At 38.0% G+C, this 1,554-nt stretch overlaps 1 protein-coding gene across 1 annotated transcript; it reads right to left on the minus strand.

Annotated features, from left to right (window-relative positions):
* Window positions 1-341: 341 nt before the first annotated feature.
* On the minus strand, window positions 342-941 carry LOC147497951 (uncharacterized). The gene has a single exon (XM_086563065.1). The coding sequence runs from the start codon at window positions 939-941 to the stop codon at window positions 342-344; it is 600 nt and encodes a 199-aa protein (XP_086419191.1).
* Window positions 942-1,554: the final 613 nt, after the last annotated feature.

The following is a 1,554-nucleotide window of genomic DNA, read 5'->3' on the forward strand; positions in this document are numbered from 1 at the left end:
AGTTCTCCAAGGTGTAGATTTCAGTTGTGATCATTTAGATTCTTGTCTTAGAAGTTGGAACGAAATCCCTACTCGAACTAGATTGGCATTCTAAAAGCAAAAACAGTGAGTAAGGAATTATTGAGTTTTAGCACGTAGTAAGTAAATTTCTAAAAACACTGAAAAGTGCTAAGATCATCAACCTTCCAATGACCTGGCTGTTTGCAAAAACTGCACTCATCACTACCAACCCTCCAATTTTGCCTATTTTGTGAATGAGGTGGCTGAAAAGGAACTGCCATAATTGATGGTGTATGCACTTGTAGACTACTATTTCTAGCTTGTGACTTAAGACGCACCTCCTAGGCCAAAAGTTCACTAACTATACAATCAACACTAGGGCATGGGTTACGATAAAGTATGGATCCACGAAGCCCTTCAAAGTCAGGACGAAGTGCCAGCAAGAACTGAACTAGGCGCTGCGACTCTCGACGAGCAATGTATGGGGGAAATGCCTGAAGCTCAGTTGACTCTGTGAGAGCTAGATGGTCCCAAATGCCACTCATAACGGAGTAAAACTCCTGAATACTCATAGTACCCTGCACAACCTCTCGGACTTGTGATCCCAATTGATATTCCATAGAAAAATTAGCTTGTGTGAATAATTTTGCTAAGTGGTCCCAAACCTCTTTGGCGTTTTCATACTTAGCCAATTGAATACCAATAGAGTGCTCAACGGAATTGTTGATCCAAGTTATAATTTTAGAATTATCAACTTCCCAAGTCTCCAAGTTTTCTATATACTTTGCATCGGTCAGGTCGGAGGGCTTAACATAATTGCTACTAATGTAGCTCCACATCCTCTTGCACTTCAAAAGATTTCTCATAACATAGCTCCAATATGAGTAGTTGTTGCCATCCAACTCCACACTGATAGATTGAAGTGAATCTTCTCTTGCCATTCTTAACATATACCAAATGAAAGCAAAAAACTGTACTATTCTGCCGAACTCAACATTCAACAATTGAAATGCCAATATTGCAATATGGAACCAAGGATGTAAAGCTATTGTACGTATGCTTCCAAAGAAAAAAAATATGAAGAACAACCTAACTCAACAGAGTACAAAGGTATAACCTTTATTGACCAGAAGATGTTGCCCAAAGCAAACTCAAAGAGACAAACTTTGATACCAAACTCAACCAATTACGAGATATTCGACGGGTTTCATTATCAATGAATGAGAAATAAGAAACTCCCACATCAACCTGTATTCTCCGATACCATGATAACATATTACTTATTACAATACAAACAAGTGAACCTACGAAGGAGAAAGCTAAGGCTTCTCTCAAAATCCAGAATAAAAAACAGAGAACAGTTTAGATGTGGCTTATATAGCCTTACAGGTGAAATACCTAGACTACCCTTAGTTGGTATTAGCTAAACATGCTACATACTCTAATACATATATGTACAAGGTTTCAGGTTTTACCATTAGATATACTTTCATTGTCTTGTTGTCCACGATACATTTCAAAGAGAATATTGTGGCCTGGTATTCATCAGTTCTT

Source organism: Coptis chinensis, chromosome 5 (genome assembly GCF_015680905.1).
Source record: "Coptis chinensis isolate HL-2020 chromosome 5, ASM1568090v1, whole genome shotgun sequence".
Lineage (NCBI taxonomy): Eukaryota > Viridiplantae > Streptophyta > Magnoliopsida > Ranunculales > Ranunculaceae > Coptis > Coptis chinensis.

What these genes read in the sequence shown, in the direction of transcription:
- LOC147497951 (XM_086563065.1), bottom strand. Translation starts at nt 941, where the DNA reads ATGGCAAGAGAAGATTCACTTCAATCTATCAGTGTGGAGTTGGATGGC.